We start from the raw sequence: 26594 nt of genomic DNA on the forward strand, positions 1-26594 counted from the left end.
ATAAAAGGGTTGCCGGAATTAGCCTGATGCACCATATTGTGTTTGGATACTGTAAATAACTTTTACAGTATTTTATGTGAGTAAGGCGTGCCATTAATGTAGACTTTGAATATGTACTGCAATTCCTATTTGCAGTCTACAAATAGGAATTCCATTAATGTGTACCAAATATAACACTCATAGTTTCGATACTGCAATTAGACAATTCGTTGACGTGAACCCGACGTATCATTGACTTTGAATACTGCACATAGACATCCCATATAAGTGAAGCAGAAGTAGTGAAGCAATGGTCTAAGCCTGCCATTGCCTTCGGATACTGCAATTAGGCATTTTATTTATTTGAACAAAATAAATGGACCATTGATTTAGGATACTGCAAGTAGACTATTCATTTACAAGTACCATTGAGTTTGGATACTACAAGTAAACAATCCGTCTAGGTGAACCAGACGTCCAGATGTGCTATTGACTTTAGGATCTGTAATTAGGCATTCCATTTATGCGAACCAAAAATATATCATTTGCATTGGATACGGCAAGTAGACATTTAATTTATGAGAACGAGAACCAGATGAAACATACAGTATGATTCCTGCAAGTAGACAATTCATTCACTTAATCCTGACTTATGATTGTCTTTGGATCACGATTACTACCTACTGCAAATAAGCGTTCTATTTAAAATGCGAACCTAATATATCATTGACATTTAATTAATATGCTGGCTCCGCTCAATATTGCAAGCAGACAACTGCATTGTACCATTGACTATATAACACTACGGAGTGTTATACACTAACACTAACTTGTAGTGTTATATAGTCAATGATTGTACACCTAGTATTTTTTCACTTCAAAAAGATTTCCTGCAAGGGAGTATCTTGAATCACAGACAAGGAAATCTTTAATCTATGATATTATGTGGTTCACCTTAAAACTGCATAGTATAGTAATTACCAATCTATATTAGAGAAAGAAGCCGAAAATACAATACTTTTCAAAACGTTCTGTTTATGGCTGAACTCAACATCCTAGATCCAATCCAGCTCCAGCTGAGCCGAGCCGACTGCCGAGTGCCGAGCCGACTCAGCCGAGAGAAGAGAAGCCTGAGAAGAGAGATTGAGGCCGAATTGAGGTTAGTATTAAATTTAGTAGAGCTTTTGTTTTGTTACGAGATACGCCCTCCTATTAACCATTAAGATTGATGCCGTGGCAATGTTTAATTTAAACTAGATAGTATAATTTCTTCTATTGCAGTAGTTCCTAATGTTGATGTTATATTACTAGTTGCATTGTCAATGTACACAGGCCTAAATATTGTCACAATCTTGGTAAATACATTTTGTACTGCCAAAGCTGTTTTGGCTTGGATGTTTAGGCCTAGGCCTACAATAGAAAAATAGGCGTCTAAAATTTAGCATTTCAAATCAAAATTAGTTTTTTCTTGCCTAAACAATTTTTACAAAGCTATTTTCAAACGTATGCAACTCAAATTCAATGGCTGATAGGGTGACTCAAGTGCAGGATAAGTTACATGAGCAAGCAGAAAACTTTTGCAACAGTATAGGAATTTTACAGCAGTATGCTCCTCCTGGAAATATTTCATCAATAGCTCGACCTAAAAGCCAGGAGTCCCAACAACAAGAAGAAGATTATCCAAAACTGTTTGCTGCCCTAATCGCTAGGTGTGCCAAAGATATTGAAGTGCTAATTGATTCTTTACCAAGTGATGAATCAACTTTAGAACTGCAAATTGAAAGTCTACGAGAACTAGAAGAAGAAAACAGTAAAGCAGCCGACCGCCTTGAAGATATAGTTCAACAAGGTGAAATTTTACTAGAAAAAATTCAAAACGCATTGACAGAAATTGCACAGACTCAATTAGAAGCAAGGAAGCTTGACAAAAAAGAAATAGGCCTCAATAGCATTAACATAAGTGAGACAACTACGATTCAAGATTATCCCTAGTTGCGGGCATTGTAGTCACAAGGTAATAGGCTATTTAGTTTTTACAAGAGCTTGATTTCAATAACTTAAGTTCTCTGAATAATTTCTGGTACCGGTACAGTTTCTTATCTGGGTAAAAATAAAATTTGCCAGTAACTTAGGCCTAGTTGATACCGAGCCAGTAAGTAAGCAAGCTAAATCAAACCCGGCTTTTTTCTAAAATCCTATTTTTCGTTATTTTATGGGGTTTTTATGGGAAAATAAATTACTTAAAAATAACTTTTGAACCGTAATTTTTACAGAAATGGGAGTCGCACCATTTTGTTCAGAATTTAAAGGGCTACAACATACTAAATTTTATCATAATAATTTGGGTCGTGTTTGAGAAAATCCAATTTCTCCATTATTTTATGGGGTTTTATGGGAGAATAGGCCTAAACATTGACAATCAGAATTTCAAAAAAATGGAAAAAACGTGTGGAGATACCATAGATTAGCCTAGAACCTACACACCAAATTTCTTTGAAATTAGACCACAAGTGGAGTCTCTAGCTCTGTACACATCCACACATACACACACACACACACACGCACACACATGTTTGTAAGAGGACCTTGATTGTACTAATTGCCGCAAATCCGTCAACACACAACTGAGGTACTCGGGCCCCCTCAACACAATCGGGGACTTCAAACAAAATTCGCTATTCCATCAGAAATAATGTAGCCTAGGCTATTTTATTTTTTGTAAACACATTATTTTAACTTAAGATGCATAGCCTACTATAATACTTTGATGTAGGCCTAGGTATTTTTCACATTTTTACCGATGACTTGAAAAGTGTTCGCCTAAAGCGCGAAAACGAGGTCCTATACACTTTGACCAAATTAGTTAGCATAAACGAGAACTTCCGGATTTTTTGCAGGATTACTGGTACCTATGAGCGTGTCTTACTATTATTAATAATAACACCTGTTATTTCGATAAGTAGGCCATTTATCATTTATTTCTATTTATTATTGTAATTCGTGGTATTATCACCTACCGTTTATTTTACACTATACAATGTATATCTGGTGTTTCCAAATGACTCTTCAATACTTTAATATTTGATTCAGCCCTAATAACAAGAAAAATAATTCAAAATTAAATCTATGCTTGGAAGCTTGTTGTTTATTAGTTAGCCGACGGTTAGTTTTATTCACTAAATAATCTAGGTATATCTTATATAGGAATACTTTTCTAACACAGATAAAATTTAGCATATATATTTCTTAGTATTTATTACCAAGACTCGTCAATAGGAATATTTTTATTTAGTCATGCATGACCAATAGTACCTATCAAAAAGGTGGTCATTCATAATATCCATAAAATTGCTTAAACACTTCCAAAATTATCAAACAAAATTTCGGGTGATATTTTGTTAATTTAATTAAAATTTCAAAGTTATCAAGATACCTACACTTTCCTATTTTATCCAATTTTATTTTAACGTTACCTATATTTTCCAAAAACGTGGTCCTAAACACAAACAAAAATATCCACACTTCCGAGGTCCTGCATTATTTCCCTCACCAACGAGGTCCTAAACACAAATTAAATGTAACAACATTTCCGAGGTCCCGCATTATTTCCCTTCCAGACGAGGTCTGAAACTGATTCCAACCCATCCAATGTCCCACAAAATTTTGTATATAAAACCTTTTGACCTCATCATAGGATAACAGTGTGTTAGCATCAGTTTGTCCTCAAATGTGAAGGTTGGTACCCTAAACCTTTTGTAGTTATAATACAAAACGAGCTGTCGGCCCGTCCTACATAAGGGAATTGAGGAGTCCATTAAATCTGTATTTAGTGTGCCTTTTACTAATTCAAGCATAGTTTAAGCAAATATAACTTGCATTATATGACTCACAAATATGACTCACAAAAGAATATCTAATAGAAATAAAGATCTTATCTTATCTTATCTTATCTTAAGCAGTTCATTTATAGTACAGAAAAAGCTGCCAAGATGAATTAAAACATGTGATCATTGTTATTTTCCCAACCTTTCCTCAAAAAGTCAAGTATTAAAATAATTTTCATAACCATTCTTTTGAAGATTTGTGAGCCTTGATTTGTATACAGCAATGGTTATAGAATGTTACTTATTTCCTATAATCAATGACAAAATTACAGAGTAAAATAGCATATTTTTTCATTCATCCAGCTGTTAGTTGTAACACATTATATTTCACTAGAACAAACTAAATATTTTAAAGACTGCTCCAAAAATAAATTAGAACACCTAGTATTTTACTATGAATATTAAAAAAAAAAAAACTCATCCTCTTACTGAATAAATGAACGTAGCCTATTAATGATTACTAGTGTACATGTTGCTCGAATTCGAGCAATTGCAAAGTATTACAGGAGTTATTTCAAAACGAATAACAGAAATATTTACAATGAGTTTATAAGACTCAACTCAAAGATTACTGGTGTGTGTCAGTGTAACTCAGACCGTGTTTACCGTATCTTCGTTATTGATAAACTTAAAGCATTCCGGCCGGTTTCCTCCTTCTCAAAATGCCTCGCTGTACAGGCAACACAGTTCATTGATAGAGGGCCAATTGAGAACGAAAAGTCGTTTTGGGGTAGTGTTAGGGCGCATTTGTAACCTAATAGTTGAGTTTGTCCAGGGTCAGGTGCTGACTGTGATGAGTTAAGCCTATTCAACATGCCACTGTAGCTGCGGTCATTATCACGATTACGCCACCTGTCTATGTTTCGTTGTCGTCGTGTCGGAAGCATTAAAAAAAAAAAAAAACAACACATAAACAAATTATAGCTACACAAAACAAAGATATAAATGCACAAATTTAAGTTACAATCATACTAACACGATTCGTCATAGCGACACAAAACAACGATAAATACACAAATTTAAGATACAACCATACTAACACAATCCGTTTTGGAGGTTATGTTTACACAAACTCAAATAGTAAATAAATGTACTCAATGTGTTTCATTGAATTGAAAAATAAATATCAGCAATTAAATTATACAGCTGATCAAAATGTAAACAATCATGTTCTTCATAAGGATAACATGGGAATTTTCAAAGCCACTGGGGCAGAGCCCAAGGGACTTTAAAAAAAATGTAAGGCCAGTTTGCAAATCTACGCGACACGCTCTTTCCAATGAGACGCCAATGGATCAAATCGGTTAAGAAATGGCGGAGGAGTTCAACCGACAAATTTTCATGTAGCGTATTAATTATATAGATAGCATTACCATAGTAAATAAGTCAATTCTACGTATGTCATTTCATTTTAATCCAAATGCTGAATTTGTGTCGAAAATGCTGTTACATTAAGCAAATGGTACCTATTATACCAAAAGCTAGAGTAGAATGTTAGCGTCGGCTGCTAGACTTTTTAAAACTTAATTTAAAAAAAACTGAAATCCTACTTTAAAATTATGGCTTCGACATTCCCTAGTTCTCAAAATTATCTTACGTTTTAATATATATGATTATTTTTGTAGACTATTTTTTACATCCATAATATACTTTCACTATGTTGTGGAAATGAAATAAATCAATTGTTTGATTACATTTCATAAAAAAGATCTTCGACTAATAATCACCGTTGTAAGCTTGATTCCAATATTTAATATTGCTATTATTAACAGTTGCGAGCATTTCCAATAAACTTCCAAAGGACATACAAGCAGAAGTAAATATCAAAAATTTAAAAACAAACTTAAGAAATTTCTCATTAGCAGGGCTATTTATTCATTTGATGAACTGTATTTGACTTCTCTTTCATTACTAATCAAAGTACCTATGTTTTAACTGTTAGTTTTTTGTTCTTTTACAATTTTTCCCATTTAGGCCTACTATAAGCGTGTATGTTTTATTATCAATAAGGTAATTGTCATAACTTACGGTTATAGTATCTTTCTTTAATTTCATAATTAATGACATAGTTTTAGAAATAATTGTGTAATAGCTATTTACATTACAAGTGTAGTAAGAGCGTTTTTACATCATGCAGGTGAATGTTGTGCAACGAGCGGAAGCGAGTTGCATATTTCACCTAAGAGATGTAAACACGCTCTTGCGCAACGTGTAACGTACAAGATTTTACCTGACCTGACAATATACATGGGCTTACGTACAATGTTTTTCATTACCCATTTCACTCATCGTCTAACAGTAACGTTCTTTTACAAACAAAAGCTAGGTTAGGAAAATACTTTAAAGCATAACAATAACATTCAAGCGCACAGCTGATTTCTAGCGTTGAACGTCGATGCCTCCATAGAGGTATATTTTTTTAAGTTAAGCACTCAATGTTATTTAAATAGGTTTCATTACATCACCGAGTGAGTTTTTTTCAACTTTACATCACTCGAGAGGTAAGGAAGTTGTATACATCACGCTTGGGATAGGGAAGTTTAACATGGCGGGTTAGGTAAAATATTTTATTTAATTTGTTTGGATCAGCTGTCTGAAATTGTCAAATAAGTGTTCAGTTCTGATTGTTTACACTGAAATGTCAACACAAAGGTAAACAAAGGTTGTGAATTTTCTCATGCTTCCATGGAGACCAATTAATATTTACTTTTACCTCAAAACTTTGGACATCCAAGGGGCATAGACTGAGAGGAACTCAGGAAAGTTAATAGGCCTATGACATTCCTAGATATGTGGACTATCGGTGTGTTTAATTTTGACGGTATCGGTTTAGTATTTTAGTCCTGGCAGCCGCACAGAGAAACAGACACCACCTCAATTTTATAATAGTATGGATTATAAAATTATTTATATTTTATGTTGAATATAATGTCAGTTCCAGTAAGTTGTTGATTAAGATCATACAGTACCTCACAGGATCAATAGCCTAATGAAAAATCTGAATTTAGGCTAAACTTATACATGTCATGAGTTAATACATCAATAGTTCAACCTCAACCATACATAAAGTTACATAGCTTTTAAAAATGTTTATGGTTACAGTGTATATCCATACTATTACATTTTGAAAGAAGATGTCTCTTGCGGATGAACTATTGGCTGATTTAGAAGATGACGACCATGAAGAAGTGGCCATGGATACATCGGAGATCCTACCGACAGTGGCGCCAATCAAACCTTTGGAAGAAGGTAGCCTATAATTTGATTTGTCATATTAAGTTTTAAGTATAATGTGTTTAAGCCTACATGTTTTGAAGTCAAATACCGGGAGACAGAGCTTGCTAACCAAATTAACTCTAAATGAGTTTACTAACCTGTATAAAAATAAATAACTTCACTGTGGTAAGAGTAGCCTCCGGATTGCGAATAATAACTAATGATAGTGGTTTAAATACCTTATTCTGGTAATACCATTGTTGTATCCACAACTAGTTTCAACCTGCTAAGAGGTCATCATCAGGTGCGTACAAAGATGATTACTTCAAATGAAAGTCGTCAGGATTAACAGTTTTTTACACTTATACATACATACGAACAAACACATAGCGCTCACACATATACGGCCGATAAAATAAAATATTTAACTCGACGAGCGGACCCGTGTTGCGGAGGTTTGCGTCTAGACTGTAGGATACACAGCTGGTCAGGTAACACACACATTGTCTTATCACTCGCCGGTTCCATTGTCTCTGCCTTCCCCTCCCCTCTACAGTATTTCTATTGCGGTGTTGTATATGATGTTTGAATTAAAGTAAAGTTGGTTGTTTAAAACATTGTCCTTGTCTGATTTGACGGCTCTAGATTCATTATGGCAAACAAAGCCAAACAGGTTATGAGGAACTCGGTGGGCACAAGGAAACTAAACAACAAGTACAAGTCAATGCGACAGGCAGTAACTAGCATCAGGAACAAACTTGCTGAGGGGAACGCATCGATTGCAAAAGCCGATATAGGCAACTCATTTGTCATAATGGATAAAGATATTTATGTTAATAAAGTTTGTGACTTTATAAGTAAAAATAACATCAAACTTCTTAACAAAGATCCAACAACTTCTTTCGCCAAACTAATCAATAAATCAATATCTGTGAGCAAGAACTTGTTGTCAGCAATGATCTATCCTCTCTAAAATTAACAAACCCACAAGCACCGGTCCTAAGGGACCTCCCAAAAATTTACAAACTAGATGTCCCAATCCGACCATTAGTAAATTTCATGCCTTCTCCAGCCTATAAACTAGCGAAGAAATTAGATAAAACGAGAGCTCGCCCCGTGGTCAAAAACTTTACCAAAAGTATGTATTGTGCAAACTTCTCTATTTTAACCCCACGCTGTAAATAAAACATGCGATTAGAATTTCATCCATAACCTTTTGGTACAATGCGCATGTAAATTGGCCCAGTAATATGGTCAGGCTGATTGTCATGTTTTCCGAAAGCTTTTTAATATATAAGATTCACTAAAGGAATAGTAAACTTTTCAGGCACATGGGAAACATTTCATTTAACACAACATGCATGTAAATCTGTCCAATAGATCTCCAGATCTCACTCCTATTAGACTTAAACTTTTACCCCACGTTAAATTGTCAATAGATTTTTTAATTTCTGTTTTTATAACACTTAGTCAAGTAATATCTGAAATCAAAGCAAACTGGACAAATATAGAGACAATTACATTTGGTACCAACCGCGTGTAATTCAGTCCAATAGTATGGTCAGGCTAGCTGTCTTAAGCTTTAAAATTTTGTCCAATGTTAAATCTCCATAAGAAAAGTCTCCATAAGTATTTTTAGGATTGCTTTCAGAGAGGTGAAAGCCAGTTGAGCGGAACAAACGTGATTTGATATTTGTATAAGTAACTAAATGTAAAAAAGTCAATAGATGTACTAATGCTTGTTTTATTGATTAAAATTATAATAGCCTAATTCAAATTTGTTTTTACTACATCTTGTTATTCAGATACCTCTTCCAGAAGTGCATTATGGTAGTTTTGACCAGGAAAATAAAAATATTACAGTAGTTGGAATCTTTGGTGAGTTACAGTTTTGAAAATACTGTACCTACATTAATTTTAATAAACAATTTTTTTTATTATTTTATTCTATATAAAATTATTTATTAGCCTTGTTATTTATTGTGGTGTCAGAAAAGTTGCCACAGGGATAACTGGCTTGTGGCGGCCAAGCGTTCTTAGCGACGTCGTTTTTTGATCCTTCGGTGTCGGCTCTTCCTGTCATTGCGACACACAATGTTGTTTGTGGTAGGTCGGGCCTTATCAATAAGGTTCAGTTTATTTATTAATTAGTGGAGTAATTTCCAAATATCATTTCTAGAAATCAAAGTTACTTCCGTAAAGCAGTTGGCCACATTGAGGAACTCAGATAGACTGGAACGAATTATGAATGACATTCAAAAGTTTCAAAGCGAACCTGTGACCAAGAGAAGCGTAGGACCACTTGAGATTGATCCAGAATACCAACTGATTGTTGAGGCAAACAATCTCGCTGTTGACATCGACAATGAAATAAGTGAGTATGATTATAGAGCATAATAACTATAAGCTTACTAGATAGGTATGTGGTATTTTTGGAAAGCAGAGCATTATAACTCCCCTTTATACATACACTAGCTGACCCGTCCTGTCCTAATGTGGTTTGATGTCAAATGCTTGTTCATTTCAAGATGAGCTCGTTCGCATGGCTCAATCACGTCCTGGTTGAAGTTCGTTCGCTACCAGGGTGTCTACCAACCGGGAAATCCGGGAAAACCGGGATTTGTACTTAAATTTTTACTGGCCATGAAATGTACGGGAATTGTCCTTAAATGCCAGACTATGTCCTTAAATTTTTAATGGGCCATAATTTTATTGATCGCTAGTTGGTTAGGAGCACATAAAAGGTTTATCAGATGTTTGTTTACATTTTCATAATTTATTACTAGAGTAATTATGCAATAAAAATCCCATTAGCAATCTCAAATCCATTAATATTTTATCAAGACAATCAAGTGTCAAGTCAAGTACTTCCAAGAACTGTTGACTCAGCAGCTAGCTCATAAAAGTTGTATCACTTTTAAAATATTTATTCCTTTACAACTTCTTTTTTTATTACCAGGGTAATTATTATTAGATCCCAAACCTATTTTATCGTGAAAATAATAGCTTTATAATGGCTGTTAAATTCCACTTCTTGCCACGGCCAGTGCCTAGTGCCATAAAACTGTTTATGGTTTCATATTAAACATGTAAATAATCTACAGTCTTATTTTGTAAGTTAACCCCTTTTTTATGGACATTTTATCTTTCAATTGACAAAACCACAAGCATTGTTGTTTGCATTAATGTTTTATCACTATGTAGGCCTGCTTGGTTTCCAATTATGTCATTGCATTTTCTGTATCTTTTGTCTTATATTGTTGGCTATTCAGGTTTCAATGTGTTTGATTCTTGAAAGAGCTGTAAAATATATTAAGAAAATGTAATTGAGCCTAAGATAAACAACTAATGATTGCTATGTGTCGATATTAACTTTGCAAATGAAAATACAATAATCTTACTCTGTACTTATTGCTTATTAATAGCCGCTTACCATACCTTGATTTTGTACTAAGAATTGAGTAACAATATGCATTAAAGATTTTTTTTTCAAAAGTAGTCGAGAACCTAACGTTGTGCCAGGGCGAATCATGCCAAATTAATTGGCCTGGATCGGATAAGCTATGTTATGAAGTTTACGTGACCGATGGAGATATTTGTCGCTATCGCAGGAGACAATGATTGCGTTTCTCTGTTACACTATAAAAGCTTTACCTAAAGTATAGGTAGGCCTATGTTTGTTTACTTTCAATAAATTTCTATTTTGAAATTTTTAACTCTTATCTATTATTATTTACTTTTCTCTCTGGTACAACTACAGTGAATAACAAGATTAATACAGTTTGACAAATCAGGAAAATTATTCGGTAGGCCTAATGACACCGACAAAGGTTACAGCAAAGTGTCCTTAAATGTACGGGAATTGACCATGAATTTTTCATCCAGAATGTAGTAGACACCCTGGCTACGCTCACTCACCTTTTGGTTGCAAATTAGCTGTTGTCATAAATAAAAAAAAAAAATAGTGCTGCACCCTGTTGGTAATCCTTGTAACTTTAATGCTATTGAATATCATAGAACAGAATCAACTTGTTTAATTGAAACAGCTGTTAAGATTCATTAATTCCTTTTAAATATGAAAAATCATAAGGTTAACATGGGAAACTCCAGAGCCACTGGGGCGGAGCCCGAAAGCCCGATCAGAATAAAAACTACTTAGTTTTCCTATTTAATGCCCAAAGAATCGGTGTACCGAATTTAAGCCTCCTAGGTAAATGGGAAGTGGGAGAATTAGTGATGAGTAAGTCAGTGAGTAAGTGAGGGCTTTGCCTTTTAGGGTGACCATTAAGTCTTAGGACGACTTTATAACTTTTAAACGACAAACGATATCACAACCACATTTGGTATACCATTACTGGAAATTGTAAGCTACTTTTCTGTGTACATGGTGGTTTTAAAATTATAAAATTCCTACTCTTAAGGGCGTGAGACCCTCTCAAAGGTCGGGTTTTCCCCATAAGAAATACACAGAACAAATTTAAAAACAAAAACAGCTGTTTATAAAAAGAAACTCATTAGCTTTTGGGGAGTAAGTATTAATGTTTGTAATATTCAGTAGGTTGGTTAAGACCAAGTTAAACAGTTAATCAGTTTTGTTGGAAGAGCAGAAAATGCCTTCCAAACCTCAATGAGTTATGTTTCATACTATGCGGCTCACTAGTATATATTAAAAGAGGAAGTTTGTATATATATATATATATATTTAAACGTTTGGACTCCCAAACAGCTCGACAGATTGTAATGAAACTTTCAGGCATTATTAAGCATTATTCAAGGATGGTTTGTGTGAAGTTTGGTGCAGATTCGTCAATTCAATTTAATTCATTTTATATCTGGCAAACACCATTTTACAAGTGGGTTTACAAGATAATTAATATTTAAGAAGATGATCAATCAATATTCATACATGACCTATGTATACCAATGTATGTTAAAAAATGTTAGCTTAGTTTTCCTAAACATCGGCTAGCGCACCCTAGCTAGGCCATTCCAAGTAAAATGGGTAAAAAACCCTACTCATAAGGACTATACAAAAAAATGTTTATTTAAGTACAAAAACCTATCATCTTGGTACCAAATTTTTGGCACATTCTCTAAAATCTAATTGAAAACCATTTGCTAGATTGCTGTGATGAGTTAATGATTTCTTTGGATAGTTCTGATCCACAGATTTGTTCGAGACAAGTACTCTAAGAGGTTTCCTGAGTTGGAGAGTTTGGTTGTACAACCACAAGAGTATATGATGACTGTGAGAGAACTAGGCAATGACCTGGACAAGGCCAAGAACAATGAAGCATTGCAACAGTTCTTGACTCAAGCTACGATAATGGTCGTGTCTGTCACTGCATCTACTACTCAGGGGTAAATAAAAGTGCAGTAATCTATAATATTATAAGAGACAATTTTGTCAGCAAAAATGTAATGATGATCTGGCAGTGTATTTATCCTAAATCTTCAACATCTCCCGCTATCATAGGGACATCATTATTGTTACCCACGACACGTGGACATTGTTTTTATCTCCATCTGCAATCACGGCTGAAATCTTAACACTCTCGCTATTACGGGGAAATGGTTTATCTTAATCCGCAGTTGCGGAAAATCGTGGACAACTCGCGCCGTCACAGGGACGTCGTTATTGTCATCTGCGATCACGGCTGACACGTTAACACCTCTCACTATTAAGGGGACATGATTATTGTCGCCCACAAATACAGAAAATCATTAACATTGCCTGATATTACAAGGATATCCTTATCATCACCCGCGATCGCGCAAAATAAGAGAACAACTCCTGCCGTCATGGGAACATTGTTATCATCACCTGCTTTCGCGTACAAATCGTTACATATCCTGCTATGACGGGCTAGTATAAATAAATAAATATATAAATATATCTATACTAATATATAAAAATTAGATGGTGTGTGTTTGTGTGTGTGTCTGTCTGTTACTTAATAACGCAAGAACCAATGAACAATAAATTTGCTAGTTGGAATGTATCATTTCATTGCTGCATAATATTTTTCTTTATTTGAAAATAACCCCATTACCTCAAAAATACTTAATTTAAAGACATAAACACAGAGGTTGGTGTAGTAACCAATCAATTTAGAAAATTTGATAGAAAATATAAGAAAAATTTATCGGTATTGAGAATTGATTTTTCAGGTATTGGTATCTTAATAAATTTTGGTATGGACATATGCTAGTATCATAGACAAAAATAATTAAATGGTATATGGATACTGATTCAATAATGTTTGTGGATACTGATTCAATAACGTATTATGGATACTAGACAACGCATAGACAACAAGAATTAAATATAGACCGTCAGCTGTGCTGCGATTATCGTAGGTTCTGGCGTCCACCACTGGGAGCGCCATGTAGTTACGGCTACATGCTTCCAGCAGTAGACGCCAGAACCAATGCTAATCGCATCACGGCTGACGGTCTATATTTAATTCTTGTTGTCTATGCTAGTATCCATAACACGTTATTGAATCAGTATCCCTTACATTATTGAATCAGCATCCATATACATTATTGAATCAGTATCCATATACGTTATTGAATCCGTATCTAGGCCTATATGTTATTGAATTATATATCTATATACGGTATTGAATCAGTATTAGTGATGGGTCGGTACTTAACGTCAAATGTCGGTTCCACCGGTTTTTGGGAAAGGTACCGGGACCGAGAATCGATGGTGAAACGTCACCACTGTGACAAATGGCAACACTGTGCATTGCGCAAGACTACCATTTTAAAATTCAAGCTCAACGTTAAAATGTATTTATTGGTGAATGAAACTACATGGCTACATGACAAACAGCAAAGCCTTCATTCAGCAAACCAAAAAGGACTTTTATTTGTTATTGTTTGTATCCTTTGTTCAGTGGTGTGTAATTAATTTTGTTAGAAGGTTTGGTTTAAATGTAGTTAAGCGTCATCTTTAGTTTGTAAAGTTTCTTTGAAATTGAAGAATTAGGCTTTTGTTTTCGGTGTATTTCTTAAATAATTTATATGTTAATTAATATAGGTTTAAATTACCAGTTTTCTGTCAAAACAATCAGTTTAGTAGTATGATGACTACAGCTGTTTCATGCTTTTCAAAAATAGCACATCTTCAGGTCCAGAATGTCTTGCTAATCCCTCATGTAGAGTTTGTCAAAAATATAAACAAATAAATAAACGAGACACACATACGGATATGACACACACGAAAATACATTTAATAAACTGGTCGACCAGACGCTGATTCACGATACACGGCGCCGGTGGAAGGTAAGTCGCAAAGTTCAGTCCCTTAGTTGCCATTAGCTGTATGGGCTATTCATTCGTCCTCGGATGATACAGTGTACTGCAGACATGTTTTATTGCTTTATCCTTGCAAAACTTCTCAAAGACCTCCGCAGTAAATTGCGTCCCATTGTCAGTGACAATCATCCTAAGAACTCCATAGGGAGAAAACCATTCCCGTAACTTGTAGCAGGAATACCCCTTATGAGAAGCTATTATTAAGTAGTTTCAATCCTCTTCTGCAATTTCTAACTATAAATATGCATCTTCAATTCAATTACAGTAAATAATCATCCTCCAGCAATTTTGTTTGTCAAATCAGCAAAAGTAGGCATCTGGTCAACTTCAATCACCTTGTTCACGGTAACCCGAAGATCTCCACAAATCCTTACCCTTCCACCTCCTTTGTTAACATTCACAGTAGGGGTTGACTAGACTATTGCTGTTTCACTCGGATCAACCTTTTCTAAGACTCCGCCCTCAACAAGTCGGTTCAGCTCCTTCTCCACGGAAGTTTTCAAAGGAAAGGGTACTCTTCTGGCTTTCAGTGAAATCGGTTGAAAATCCTCCCTTACATGTATTCTAGCCTTTACTCCTTCAATTTTACCCAACCCATCTGAGAAAACACTATCAAATTCCTTCATCACCAATGCTTGGGCTTCCTCTTCCGTTATAACACACTCATTTGCTACGTTTGATTTTATACTAACTTCAGGTGGAAGTTTCTTTCCAAATGATACCATCCATGGAAGTCCAAACAATGGAATATCATCTTTTTCCATTACTGCTGCTGGTAATTTCCTCAACTCCCCATTCAAACACACTGACACATATAGCATTTGCCCAAACATGCTAAAGGTGTTTGACCATAGCCTGTCAATCCCGAGAGAGGTTTAACCTGGGGCTTACCGAGTTTCTTCCATAATGTCTGCCCAATGTAGAAACAGGGTGTCTAGTAGTCGGGAAAATCGGGAAAGTCGGGAATTAGTATTGAATTTTAAAATGGTCTTGAAAGTCGGGATTTAGTCTTAAATTTGATTTAAAAGTCGGGAATTTTCATGATTTTGCCGCGATCGTCGTCTTGCGTTTACGTAACCGCAAAAGCCAATGATAATGTCTACACAGCCTCGGGAAATGTTCACGATTTTGCCGCGATAGTGGACGACGACGATGACGTTTCCGAAACCACGAAAGACGACGATGACGTTTCCGTGACCGCGGGAGACGACGATGATATCTGCTCGGCCGCGGGAAATGTTCATGATTTTGTCACGATCGCGGACGACGACGATGACGTTTCCGTGACCGCGGGAGACGACGATGATATCTGCTCGGCCAAGGGAAATGTTCATGATTTTGTCACGATCGCGGACGACGACGATGACGTTTCCGTGACCGCGGGAGACGACGTTGATATCTGCTCGGCCGCGGGAAATGTTCATGATTTTGTCACGATTGCGGACGACGATAATGACGTTTCCGTGACCGCGGGAGATGACGATGACGTTTCCGTGACCGCGGGAGACGATGATGATGTCTACACGGCCGCGGGAAATGTTCATGATGTTGCCGTGATCGCGGACGATGACGATAACATTTCCGTGATCGCGGACGATGACGATAACATTTCCGTGACCGCGGGAGATGACGGTAATGTCTAAACAGCCGTGCGAAATGTTCATGATTTTGCCGCGATCGCGGACGACTACGATGACGTTTCCGTGACCGCGGGAGACGACGATGATGCCGTGTGGCCGCGGGCAATGTTCATGATTTTGCCGTGATCGCGGACGATGACGATATCATTTCCGTGACCGCGGGAGATGACGGTGTGGTCTAAACAGCCGCGGGAAATGTTCATTATTTTGCCGCGATCGCGGACGAGGCCGCGGGAAATTTTCATGATTTTGTCACGATCGCGGACGACGACGATGACGTATCCGTGACCGCGGGAGATAACGATGACGTTACCGTGACCGCGGGAGATGGCGGTGATGTTTCCGTGACCGCGGGAGACGACGATATCTGCTCGGCTGCGGGAAATGTTCATGATTTTGTCGCGATCATGGTCGGCCGCGGGAAATGTTCATGAGTTTGTCGCGATCATGGTCGGCCGCGGGAAATGTTCATGAGTTTGTCGCGATCGCGGACGACGACGATGACGTTTCCGTGACCGCGGGAGATGACGATGACGTTTCCGTGACCGCGGGAGACGACGATGACGTTTCCGTGACCGCGGGAGACGACGATGACGTTTCCGTGACCGTGGGAGACGACGTTGATGTCTACACGGCCGCGGGAAATGTTCATGATTTTGCCGCTATCGCGGACGATGACGATCACGTTTCTGTAACCTCTGCAGTCAATGATGATGTCTAAACGTACGGTACGTGGAAGATTTCATGATAAAAAAAAACAAATTTGCTAGTTATAATTTTTTATTGCTGCATTATTTCTTTACTTGAAAACACCACATTTTCATAATACTACTTTATGACAAAGACAGGGGTTGGTGTAGTATTATTCAGAAAATTTGGTTAAGCTATAAAAATTGGTATCGGTATCAAGAATCGAGAATTGATACATTTTGGTATCAACACGCACTAATTGTTGAAAAAACTAGTCTTGAAAAATCTGGAATTAGTCTTGAAAAGTCTGGAATTAGTCTTGAATTTTATAATGGAAATAAACTAGACACCCTGTAGAAATTCTAGCACCCGAATCAAATTCCTTAAGGCAAAGCAGTCCATTAACTATCACTCTTATTGAGGCACGAGGTGTTCTGTTTGAAACCTTGTTAAGAGCATGAAGATCAGATTCCACCTCCTCTGAACTGTGCTCTCCATCGGCAAACTTAGTGTCAATTTTACTGACAAACTTCCTTTTGCACACCCTAGCAAAATATCCAATCTTATGGCATTTTAGACACTCCTGGCCTTTTGCTGGACATTGCTCCTTGACACAACTATATCTGCCACAGTTCTCACATCTATTCACATGACTAGTTGTTTGTCTCTTCTTAACAAAACATACACTCGATGTAGCACTGGCACTCACCTTGTTTCTGGCATGCTCCATGGACTGGCTAACTGGAACACTCTCTCTGCCGTGACTACACTGACCCCGGTTTTACACCATCCGGCCAACGATGCCTTAAGCCCCCCATACACTATCGAACATGCCACCCGACCTGACAACCTGACCTGACGACGGACCCATCATCCAACCTGACTTATGTCAGGTGTTTCCCACACACTATCGAGCATGTTACCCAACAAGTCAGGTGAAATATTAGTTCTGAGATGGATTTTGAGACGACTGTTAGCTGTTTCAGGGTGATTTTTAGCGATGGTTTTAGGGATTTTTAGAGCATATGGAACTAGGCTCTTAAATTTTCAATTTTATTTTTAACGAACTTTAAATCACATTCTGGATACAGTTCCTTGCACTTTTCCATCAGGATATCGTGCCCCTATGTGCATGTTTGTTGCAATAGAGTTTACTTTTGACAGCCCACAACGCCTTCTAGTCTCTGTAGAGTTAAATAAATTCTGACCAGAACTGTTTATTATTATTAAATGACAATGTGGAAAAATGGGACGGTTATCACATCACGCACAACTCGCTAAATACTTTACAAATAAATAGTTTACTGGAAACTGTGGCTCCAATGTCAGGCGGACGGCTCGAGTCGGGTGGTGCTATCGGACCGAGCATCCGACCTGACATATCCGTCGAGCATGTCGGGTCGGAACCCACACACTGTCCAATATGTTCGACAAGACGTCGGATCCCGACATGTCCGTCCAACATGTTGGATAGTGTATGGGGGGCTTTACTTTCACTTCAATTTGTTCATTGGACACCCCTGTGATAAAACAATCCCGGATCCGTTCATCCAAGCCTTAGCCATACGGACAGTGTTTGCTTAGTTTCTTTAACCGAGTGAATTAGGTCTATTCTGTGAAAGACTCACTTTCATTCCTAACAGCTCTTTCAAACTCAAAACAGGCAGCAAAAATAGTTTGGTTAGGACCATACAGTGAGAAGAATGCACATTTCTTAATTTCTTCATATGAATAAGAATCAAGATTCTTCTTCGGGATGAAATAATTTTGCATCTTCTGGAGTGGTTCACTTCCCACATAAGCCAGTAGTAAATCTTTTCTCGCTTCCTTACTACGCTCATCTGAACCCCTTTCACCCGACAAACTTGTTGAAAATGTTCAACATACTCTTCTGCTGTTTCTTCACATTTGTATTTCTCAAAGACAAACTTCTCAATTTTCCTCTCTAACTCACTGTGAGACTTCATCAACTTCCCTATCACTCTTCTGCTTTCTTCTAGACATCCTCGTCGCCAGTGTAGTATATTCACAAAAGAATAAAACAAACTAGTTAAAGGAAAGAACATTTTAATTTTCATGCCATCTCAACACTAAAACAAATTATCACAATAAAAACATAAACCATATGCTTTTAACAAGACAATAAAGAAAAGACTATTATTGGATCACAGCACCCTTCAGGTTGCATCATTTTGGAATGCACTACAGTTTTGTTAATAAACCCACACAATAATTTTAAAAAAGTGAGCCCATCCCTCAACAAATTCCTGGATTCGCCTCTGCCAGCTGTAACACCAAGAATTAGTGAAAGGCCAACAAAAGATTTACGTTGATCGTCCAAAAAAGTTGGTCTCTTAATTTGTATGAGTAATTGTTCAATTAAGAACTTATCAGTTGTCTATATTTGTTCGTTGTGTAAATTTTAAAACATACATTCATGGACCAATGGAGTCATGAAAAATAAAAATTAAGTATGTTATTTTAATAGAAAGTAGCCTATATGCCTACTTGAAGTATGTGCAACAAAGCCTTGTGTTTAAGTTTTTAAAAGTTATGGAGTCATTTACACGTTTCTCACTGCAGCATAAATGTTCCCTTAATAGATTTTAAAACCCATTTTTATTGCAGCCTTTAGGAGATTTCTAAATTCCCACTCAAAGGTCTGATCTAACATTTGTCTGTTGCGTCTACAGTCAGTTACTGACAGACAAAGAACTAGACGACATACAAGAGGCCTGTGACATGGCAGCTGAACTCAACAGTTTTAAGCTGCGCATCTACGAGTATGTGGAGAGCAGAATGACTTACATAGCCCCAAACCTGTCAGCAATTGTTGGAGCTTCTACTGCAGCCAAAGTCATGGGTAATTGTGTTTTTTTTTATATTAATTAATAAAGAAAACTTCCATCTTTGTATCTTTACATATTATTAATCTAAAAATTAAATTGAGCATTGAAGCCATAAAAAAATATGATTATCAAAACATCAAGGACTATAAAGTTAAATGGTAAAATTCATTACATCTCTTTTATTCTGCACTACAAAAACATTAACTAACAACATAACATACCAATCAGTTCATATTACCATAGATTCATAGTCCATTGAAAATACATTTACACACTAACCAATGATTAAGGAAACATAGTACACAATATTTAATCGATTTTATAAACAAAAGAACACTTTGTTCAGCTTGGTTTGATGTAAATTTAATTAAACTTTAAGTCAATTTAAAATTCCCATGTTATTGTTACAGAGAATAAGTAAACTGTCATAGTTTGCTTGCTTATGGATATATTTTGATCAAACTTGGCAAATATATTTATTTTACTATAGTAATACCAGAAACAAAAGAACCCTGGGCCGTTTCGAGCCGCGCAGGTTCGAATGGTCCGCCACACCTCCCGGCGCGAACCACGTGATCTTTTCGTTTCTGCGCAAGTTGTTTTTGTTCTTGGTATGTCTATAAATCACACACTTTAATCCCCTCCCTGTAGCAACAAACCTAGGGACACATTAAACCTAATGTCATTTAAAAAGATTTAAGTTAAAATCAAAACAGGCAAATGGAAATTCATCCTGTAATCCAGCTACTTGGAGGTAACGAATTGTGGATATTTATATGCATGCACTATGGATGCGACACAACCTGGTGTGGATTAACTTCCGCATCAGTGAGTACTACGAATATCTGCAGTACTATTCCTGATAATTAGACCAATTCGTAATACCAGGCAAAAATGTGGTTCGGATTCCACTATAAACTGTAGGTCCCTTAGTTGCCATTAACTGTATTAATTAACAGCTGTGTCTAAGGAATATGTTGGCCTTAGTAACAAACAAGACTACAAGATCGCGCCACTCATCCTACACTCATCTCCATTCATACTTGTATGGTCGCCATTTCAATGGAGTTAGTCTGCAGGTTTACTGTGGCAGGGTTTTTTTGTTAATTGCTTGGAGTTTTTGAATACATTAACACGAATACATTGTGTAACTAGTGTGCTAAGTGGCACTTTGCTGCACATGAGAGAAAAGTTTACGCCCGAGCCGTAGGTGAGTGTGGAAAGTTTCTTGAGTGCAGGAAAGGCATTTGCACTCACATTACACATTATATTTTTCCTACAGTTACTATAAAGCATATAAATAATTAATCTTTCAAACACTATACAACACGTTTTTAGGTTAGGTTAAATCCAAGCGTTGAACGAAATGAAAAACGCTGCACCAGCTGATCGAAGTCGTAGTATTTTTAAGTGTTGCCAACTTATTTTCAATCGTACAGGTACGTATCACATGCCTTATAAAAGAACACTGTTTTGTGTTGTTTGGTTGGAATACTGGAGTGCGCCCACAAAAAAAATGAGTGCGGCAAAAGTAAGTAAATGCATCAATTAGCTACTTGGCGTGCTATAATCAGTGCAAAGAAGTCTTTTTTGTCAGGTAACTTTAGGAAACATATTTTTCATTTTTTTTATATGCGTCACAAATTAGGGAAACTAAAACCATCTGTACTTATATGTATAACACATCTACTGGTCCATATTCCAAGGACTATTTTTGTTTCCCAGGAAAACAAGATGACTGCTTTCAATAAAATTTAGATCCCTTTGTTTTTGCTTGTGTGAAAAGGCTAAAGGCTGAAGACTATCTTAACAGGCAATATTACCTTGCAATTAACATGAAGGTCGTGTAAGGGATACTGACTTTTATACTGTGGCAGGTGTTGCTGGAGGTCTCAGCAAGCTCAGCAAGATGCCAGCTTGTAACCTCCTCATACTCGGCTCCCAGAGTAAGACTCTGTCAGGCTTCTCCACAGTTGCCTCTCTACCTCACACAGGCTTCATATACTTCTCAGACATTGTACAGGACACACCACCAGACCTGCGTAGGAAGGCCTCTAGACTTGTGGCCACCAAGTGTACCTTGGCCTCTAGAGTAGACGCCTCTCACGAGTACCCAGACGGCAGCATTGGACGACAAATGCGTGAGGAAATCGAGAAGAAATTAGACAAGCTCATGGTGAGTTTACCTAATCAAAATTTTGTGCATACGAGGGTTGTCAAAATATAGGTCTTCAACAAGTGTTGAATTTTCCGTACAACGCTATCAGCTACTACGACCAGGCTAAAAGGGAGGGATCCAGCTAGAATAGTATAAAGGAAGAAGTACACACAGCAATGGTTTCAGACATAACTAGCTCACTTGGACATGACTCGATCTTAATTTTTATTGTACATCATACAAAAGGAACTTAATAAGTTATCTTTCTATTTTCTGAACAAATAAAAATTAGGTAATTTGGTGTGTGTTTCACCGGGGTTGTGGGTTGTGGTACGAGTTTGTATTTTGGGCTTTCAGTTACACCTGCTCTATAATAATCAACAATATAAAATTTTTACTTGAAAGTTTTTAACAAAACCTGTTTTTACATACAAAATCTGCCTAAACTGGGTCATAATTTTGCTTTATTAAGATTAACAATTTACAAATGTAGGTATTTTTATTCAATTGTGTGTGAATAACAAAAGTCCTCCTCCAAATTTAAAAAACTTCACTGGCAAAGCTGGGTTTTAATGGTTTTTAATGTTACTAATTTAATTGTTCTATTCATCAGGAACCACCTCCTGTGAAGTTTGTGAAGCCATTGCCCAAACCGATTGATCCTGGCCGGAAGAAGCGAGGAGGTAAGAGAGTACGGAAGACCAAGGAGCGTTACGCGATGACTGAGCTGAGGAAACAAAACAACAGACTAAACTTTGCTGATGTGAGTATTATCTTTTCCTGCAATCACCTGACAAAGTGGCCTTCCTTGCACTGGTTATAGCACAGAATGTTGCTATTTGCTGCATCTACTTACTTATGCCAAAGTTTTTTTTTTTTTTTTTTGTCAGCATTCCAACGAAATCAAAGAAAACAGCGTGCTTTGATTAGGCACGTTGATTAGGAGAAGCGTACACGTAATACGTGTACGCTTGAAAATAAGTTGGCAACATTTAAAGATATTACGACTACGATCAGCTGGTGCAGCGTTTCCCATTTTGTTCAATGTTAGGATTTAACCTAACCTAAAAACGTGTTGTACAGTATTTGAAAGCCTAATTATTTATGTGCTTTATAGTAACTGTAAGAAATATATAATTTGTAACGCGAGTGCAAACTGCCTTTGCTGCACTCGAGAAACTTTTCACACTCGCCTACGGCTTGTGCGTAAACATTTCTCTTGTGTGCAGCAAAGTGCCACTTCGCCCACTAGTTACACAAATAACTATTGTTTCAACAGTAAGTAAATTCTTAATTTGCAAAGGCTATTTCATACACCTGATGTAGGCCAAACTCATCAATATTTAAAGAAAATGTAAAACACATAACATAACCTGATTGAATTTGACAAAGGTTTAAGGAAATCATGTCAAGCAAATTAAATTCATAGAAAGTAAATTGGGTCTTAAAGTTAATTTTTCCTATTGGGTCTGATGATGATTGGAGTGTCCGATCGAAATCCATCACCAGTTTCCATCTTTTATGTATATTTACCGTCTTGTGAGTAACAGTATAAGCGTAAATATGTTTTTAGTGTTATAAGACGTTTTTTTTTTTTACTTTCCGTAAATTTAATAACATGTACAATGCTGATCAAGAAGTTATTTGTTATGTTGGTACCACTAGGAGAATCAACCAGGTCATTGGTTATTGGAAATCTCACAACCCCCTAGTTCCAAAGTACTATTCCCCTACCCCTAGTACATATGGCGGCCAATGTCTCTCAATTCTCGCATTCAGTGCTACCCTCGGTTGTAGCTCTAGTTCAATGCGCAAATATTGCTGCCATTGCCGGTATGACTTAACCTTGACCTTAATAAGTATTTGTATGCGGCCTGCGTTCGCGTTGTGTGTTCGTACAGCAAGCAATGGCGGAACTGTACTGTAGACAGACACGACGATTTAAGTGATGACAATACGATTCCTAATCGACACTAGACTGAGGATTGGATTGAATTGATGTTTTAGTTTAGTTACTTTTATAAAATACATAATTTTAATTGTAATAATTATTGGTTTTTTACCGGTTTACAGTTAATCATAAGTAACTATTGGCAAATATAACGCAAAAAACGTAACGTTACAAACTGCTTCAGTAGGCCTAAGAAAAACATTTCCTACCAGGAATTTTGTTTCAAAGTGCTACATTTATTTTAATTTTGAAAAATACATAATTTTAATTGTAGTAATTATTGGTATTTAATTTAACCGGTTTACAGTTAATCATAAGTAACTATCGGCAAATATAACGTGAAAATCGTAACGTTTGGTAGTTCGAAATTGCTCCAGTAGGCCTAGCTCTGTAGTACAAGTTTATTCAGCAAAGTGTTAACCTCATTAATGTTAATTTTTAACCTTAATTTGCAATGTTTGTCGAGTGAATATTAAGAGTTAATGGGTCCTAAGGGCTAATAAAAATGTGGTTTTTTAATTATTTACCAATATCCGTTATTTTAATTTGTTTTTACAACTTTTATTTGGATTTTCTTATAAGTAGCCTATATTAGATGACGGGAAATTTGTACTTTTTAGGCAGGAAAACCGGGAAAAATGTGTGAATTTAGTTTATAGATTCTGCTGACAATCCGGTGTATGTAAACTACTCAAAAATTTAGATATTTAGTAAGTTGGGTGATTTAAATACAGTTACAATATAAAATAAACCCTATCTTATTTGGTTTCTTTTTTTTAATGTCTTACTTTCCCCATGTATTAATTTAAGGTATACACTTTTATTGAAAAAAACTTGCTTCAATTCTTAAAAGGAATTGGATTCTATTCAAAGCTATCAATAAACATGGGAGGGGTAAGGATAAAAGGCTACTTAAAATTTGCTGTAGAAAAAAATAGGTTCCGGGTGATCAATGTAAATTTTGTATTTTTAGGGTTTGTGCTTACTTGTCTATGAAAACACTGTAGTAATTTACTTACATTGAACTACTTCCCCAGATTGAAGATGATGCCTATCAAGAAGATCTTGGATACACAAGAGGTACGATCGGAAAAGCAGGTACTGGAAGAATCAGACTGCCCCAAGTTGATGAAAAAACCAAGGTTCGAATCTCTAAAACACTTCAGAAAAACCTTCAAAAACAGCAACAGATATGGGGTGGAAGTACAACAGTCAAGAAACAAGTTTCTGGAACTGCATCAAGTGTTGCGTTCACTCCCTTGCAAGGTTTGGAAATTGTAAATCCTCAAGCAGCTGAGAAAAATGTGGCGGAAGCAAATGCCAAGTACTTTTCAAATACTGCTGGTTTTGTCAAAATTACTAAGTGAACTTGTAGTTCAATGGATTGTTATCATCCAGTTACGTGTAATCTATTAATTTGGTTGCTGTGATATTACTAAAGAACAGCTAGCTGATCAATGCTATCAGTATGATTTATTCAGACAGTCTTATAAATTAATTAAACTATCTTAATGTATTATTCAAGGTTTATTTTGTTTCCTCTTATTCATTAGTCAGCGGTGTTTACTTTTTATTTAAAAGAATGAAATAAATTTTGTTTCATGTTTAAACAAATAATACTATTGTGTTTAGTCTGATTTCAATGTTTTACTGTGATTTGACTATGCCTATAAATTAAAAAAGTGAGAACCACGTACTGTACTTAGCTTCATTTCATGCTCTTAATTTTACAATTTAGACATGGATAATACCTAGGGGTGTGCGATTTCTCGTGTGGTCGAATATTTTCCAGCGAGTATTTCAGTATTTGCCTCATCAACCAAAATGACCAATTCTGAGTTGCCTTAAGAAAACTCAATAGGTTCTTAATGAGTTTGCTAGAAGCGTTTATTTTAGTACAGTATGGCAGAATCAAAGCACAATCTTCATTCTAGACAGTCATTTTATAACTCTTACTGTCAACTGACCTTAAAACATAATCAGCAGATATTTAGATAAATAATACTAAATGCCTATTTCAAGAGTGAAATTTACTCGTTAATACTAGCAATTACATCAAATTATTTAATTTGTGCTATAGGGGTTTTAGAAAATAAATGAAAATTGCATTGAATATAAATATTAATTGAGGCCATGTAGTATATGGCCAAGTTTGTCAGTAGGTCTAAACAATTGAATTAATATTTAGGGTTTGGTTTTATAAGCAACTCCCAAAACCCTCGCAAAAATGTGGTTTTTAAATTAGTTTAAGTTAAAAAAAATTATTATCATGTACATTAAAACATATTTCAGTAATAAAAGTGGTTCTTTAAATGTTAGAACAAAACTGTATTTTTATTATCATAGAAAAAATTTAAACATAAACATTTTACAGATGTTTCAGATAATTGTTAATATTATAAATTATAAGCCAGGTATAATTGAAATATATTACAGTCTTCCCCTCTAAAAAGAGAACAACAGGTTGAATTCTTGGTGTGGAAAACTCATAACTGATACCTATCTGGTGTAGGCAATTGGCTTTAGTTGTGTTTTTTTTAGTTTTTTTTTTCACTGGAGCAGGTGTATAGCTTAAAAGCTTACTGGAGTTGTTGAATAGTAGTAGGTTTTGTCTGGAACTGGAGTAGAGTATTCAAAATGAACAGGAGCGGGAGTTAAATAAATACTGAACAGGAGGGAAATCAACTAGGGGTTTTAGAATTGACGTGGTCGATTTGTAACCGTTGGAAACTGCTGTTAGAGCTGGAATGGAATACTCGTCGTAGCTCACTGTCGGGGGAGAAGGAGTTAAGTACACATTGGGCTTCAATGGTTTTACCGGGGCAGGAGGTACGGGGCAGGAGGTACATATTCATAGCTAACCTGTAATATATTTCAACTAGCAGAGTACCCGTCCTTCGT

General features: G+C 36.2%; 2 protein-coding genes across 3 annotated transcripts; both read left to right on the plus strand.

Annotated features, from left to right (window-relative positions):
• Positions 1 to 1016: 1016 nt before the first annotated feature.
• LOC128999267 (mediator of RNA polymerase II transcription subunit 21-like) lies at positions 1017 to 1971 on the plus strand. The gene is made up of 2 exons (XM_054425667.1): positions 1017 to 1138; positions 1512 to 1971. Exons 1-2 carry the CDS (start codon positions 1017 to 1019, stop codon positions 1969 to 1971), a joined length of 582 nt encoding a protein of 193 aa, XP_054281642.1.
• LOC128997560 (U4/U6 small nuclear ribonucleoprotein Prp31-like) lies at positions 1079 to 25212 on the plus strand. 2 transcript variants are annotated; one of them, XM_054423281.1, is made up of 8 exons: positions 1079 to 1138; positions 6966 to 7112; positions 9259 to 9453; positions 12236 to 12440; positions 19429 to 19598; positions 21462 to 21760; positions 22356 to 22505; positions 24731 to 25212. In XM_054423281.1, exons 2-8 carry the CDS (start codon positions 6998 to 7000, stop codon positions 25058 to 25060), a joined length of 1464 nt encoding a protein of 487 aa, XP_054279256.1. In that variant the 5' UTR covers positions 1079 to 1138; positions 6966 to 6997; the 3' UTR covers positions 25061 to 25212. The 2 variants fall into 2 exon arrangements, with proteins under 2 accessions (XP_054279256.1, XP_054279203.1); XM_054423228.1 differs by lacking the exon at positions 1079 to 1138 and adding an exon at positions 1865 to 1993.
• Positions 25213 to 26594: the final 1382 nt, after the last annotated feature.

Source organism: Macrosteles quadrilineatus, unplaced genomic scaffold, assembly GCF_028750875.1.
Source record: "Macrosteles quadrilineatus isolate MER2022 unplaced genomic scaffold, UCM_ALF_1.0 Scaffold_1__1_contigs__length_201487025, whole genome shotgun sequence".
NCBI lineage: Eukaryota > Metazoa > Arthropoda > Insecta > Hemiptera > Cicadellidae > Macrosteles > Macrosteles quadrilineatus.

Excerpts from the sequence above, each read along its gene's own strand:
- LOC128997560 (XM_054423281.1), top strand. The coding sequence starts at position 6,998 with ATGTCTCTTGCGGATGAACTATTGGCTGATTTAGAAGATGACGACCAT. Across the intron at positions 19,599-21,461 it reads TACTGCAGCCAAAGTCATGG|GTGTTGCTGGAGGTCTCAGC; the intron begins GTAATTGTGTTT and ends ATACTGTGGCAG. Across the intron at positions 21,761-22,355 it reads AGAAATTAGACAAGCTCATG|GAACCACCTCCTGTGAAGTT; the intron begins GTGAGTTTACCT and ends TCTATTCATCAG.
- LOC128999267 (XM_054425667.1), top strand. The coding sequence starts at position 1,017 with ATGGCTGAACTCAACATCCTAGATCCAATCCAGCTCCAGCTGAGCCGA. Across the intron at positions 1,139-1,511 it reads GAGATTGAGGCCGAATTGAG|GGTGACTCAAGTGCAGGATA; the intron begins GTTAGTATTAAA and ends AATGGCTGATAG.